General features: G+C 49.1%; 1 protein-coding gene across 2 annotated transcripts; it reads left to right on the top strand.

Annotated features, from left to right (window-relative positions):
* Window positions 1-216: 216 nt before the first annotated feature.
* Window positions 217-2149, top strand: LOC139182122 (cornifin alpha-like). 2 transcript variants are annotated; one of them, XM_070785655.1, is made up of 2 exons: window positions 217-349; window positions 1389-2149. In XM_070785655.1, exon 2 carries the CDS (start codon window positions 1407-1409, stop codon window positions 1842-1844), a length of 438 nt encoding a protein of 145 aa, XP_070641756.1. In that variant the 5' UTR covers window positions 217-349; window positions 1389-1406; the 3' UTR covers window positions 1845-2149. The 2 variants fall into 2 exon arrangements, with proteins under 2 accessions (XP_070641756.1, XP_070641757.1); XM_070785656.1 differs by having other exon boundaries at window positions 262-349; window positions 1394-2149.
* Window positions 2150-2401: the final 252 nt, after the last annotated feature.

Here is a 2401-nt window from a genome sequence, read left to right as displayed (position 1 = left end):
AGCTCATTAAACGCTCCAGGAAGCCTGTGGGTCGCCCCTCCCCCAGATAAGCCCTATTCTGGGTCTGCGGGGGAGGGGCAATTGGAATTAGGCCCAGGTGACATCACTGTCATACAGCCAGTGCCAAAGAATATCAAGTGGGTGGTTTTCATCACCAAAGCTGAGCCAACTGATAATTGAGGGGAATCAGGTGAATCGTGCTTGACAGGTAAGGAAGGAAAACAGAGGGGGCCCCCGATGATTGTATTTCCTTGAGGCAGGGCTCATTCATTGTATAAAATGCCAGCTGGCCCGTTGACTTCACAACCGACTGGAGCAACCAGACAACCTGTTCTTCTCTGTGGACCAGGTGAGTCTCTGATTAGAATCTATTTGAAATTTTTATTTTATCGTTGTTGGAAAATGGACAGAGGCAAACACGTGTAAGAGGGCTGAAGAGAGAATACTGGGGTATCTTTATTTTAAATGAAACGTGGTTTGGGTTTGAAAGGACATTAGAGCTGGTGAAGGTAGCCCCTTCAGTGGACAGCTATGGAACTGCGGGTCAAAAAGGAGGACAATCTTCGTAAGTTCTCAAGGTAAATTAGTGGTTGTGTTACCACTAGAACTCAGGACACACTCAGCAACACCATTATTCCCTGTTTCTGATAACTTATTATACAAATTTTAATTCATAAGAGGGACCTCTACTGAATATTTATTATACTTAAGGCACAGTGCTAGGCATTGTGGAGGGGATCAAATGGTCACAGAACTTCCTCACAAACTTACAACCTAGCAGGGAAGATAATGCATGTACACACATGTAGCTGAAATCTAAAGTAGATAGTGACTGGTATCAGAGAGGGGTCAGGGAAAGGCAGTGGCAGTTTGGGGGAGCTCAAGAAGAGCTGCTGGTGATGACGCATGATGTGAGCTATGATGGAGGAGTATTTGGACACACAGAGATGGGAAGGGAAGCATTTCAGAGAGGCCTGTGTACACAAAGGCCAGAGTAAAGTAGGAGGAGCTTAGATTCTAGACTCATCCAATAAGTCACAAGGTGTTCTGTGTGATACTAGAGGTGTGTGCAGTGCAGCTCTTTCTACATCGCTTTCTAAATGACTTAATATGTGGTTTTGGGTTTTGTCAATAAGGGACGTGACGTGTCTGGGGAAGAAATGGAGCCGAGGAATGAATCCCCCTGATATGGCACAGAAATGAGTTGCCTTTAAGCTCCTCCTCTTGCAAAACCTCAGAAACTATCAAAGCATGTTTTAACTATCAAATTTAGCTAGAAGGAACAGAGACTGTCTCCTCTAAAGGGCCCTGAAGTGAAACTGTTTGGCATTTAACCTGATTTCTTCTCTGTTTAGTCAAATCATTGAGTCAGCTTTTCTGTCTCTAAGTTCAGCCTCCTTTGAAGCATGAGTTCCCACCAGCAGAAGCAGCCCTGCATCCCACCTCCACAGCTTCAGCAGCATCAGGTGAAACAGCCCTGCCAGCCTCCTCCCCAGGAACCATGCATCCCCCAAACCAAGGAGCCGTGCCACACCAAGGTGCCAGAGCCCTGCCACCCTAAGGTTCCAGAACCATGCCACCCCAAGGTTCCAGAGCCCTGCCACCCCAAGGTTCCAGAGCCCTGCCACCCCAAGGTTCCAGAGCCCTGCCACCCCAAGGTTCCGGAGCCGTGCCACCCCAAGGCTCCGGAGCCATGCCACCCCAAGGTTCCGGAGCCCTGCCATCCCAAGGTTCCGGAGCCCTGCCACCCCAAGGTTCCGGAGCCCTGCCACCCCAAGGTTCCAGAGCCATGTCCTTCCCCAGTCATCCCAGGGCCAGCTCAGCAGAAGACCAAGCAGAAGTAATGTGGTCCACATCCATGCCTTTGAGGAACTGAGCACCAGCTGCTGAATCTCCTCCATCTGCTTCTGTTGTCCCACTTGCAATGAGTGTGCTGTCACCCTGAATTATAACCCCTCCTTCTTTGTACCCTGTAAAAAGTTTCCCTCACATTCAGTCTGGAGGGTTCCTGAGCTTCTGAATCAGGTTGAAAAGCTCACTGGCTGAGCTAGTCTTCCTGCTGCTCAGGGCTCATCTGAAGAGGATGTTGGGGTTGGGGGAATCGAGTGAATCTTCCCTGCTCTGCCCCCATTAAATATGTTTAACTCGATAGCGGACTGTATGTGTTACTGGCTGATAGCTTCCTTCATGGTTCTTTCACGTGAAGCAGAAACTGCCCGCAGTAAGGGCTGTTTGTGAGAGCTGCAGTCAGAAAGGATCTAGACATCGGGAACATGTGTGTGTGTGTCTGTGTGTGTGTGTGTGTGTGACTATACTCACAAGCATTGCTAGGCTGGCATTGGGAGAGCAGGCAAGACCGCCAGAGTCTGTTACTTTGGGTAGCTAGAGTAGGACTTTCTTC

This window comes from Bos indicus, chromosome 3 (genome assembly GCF_029378745.1).
Source record: "Bos indicus isolate NIAB-ARS_2022 breed Sahiwal x Tharparkar chromosome 3, NIAB-ARS_B.indTharparkar_mat_pri_1.0, whole genome shotgun sequence".
NCBI lineage: Eukaryota > Metazoa > Chordata > Mammalia > Artiodactyla > Bovidae > Bos > Bos indicus.
The sequence above is the reverse complement of the archived record's forward strand: the minus strand, read 5'-3'. Positions and strand labels throughout refer to the sequence as shown.

What these genes read in the sequence shown, in the direction of transcription:
- LOC139182122 (XM_070785655.1), top strand. Translation starts at nt 1,407, where the DNA reads ATGAGTTCCCACCAGCAGAAGCAGCCCTGCATCCCACCTCCACAGCTT.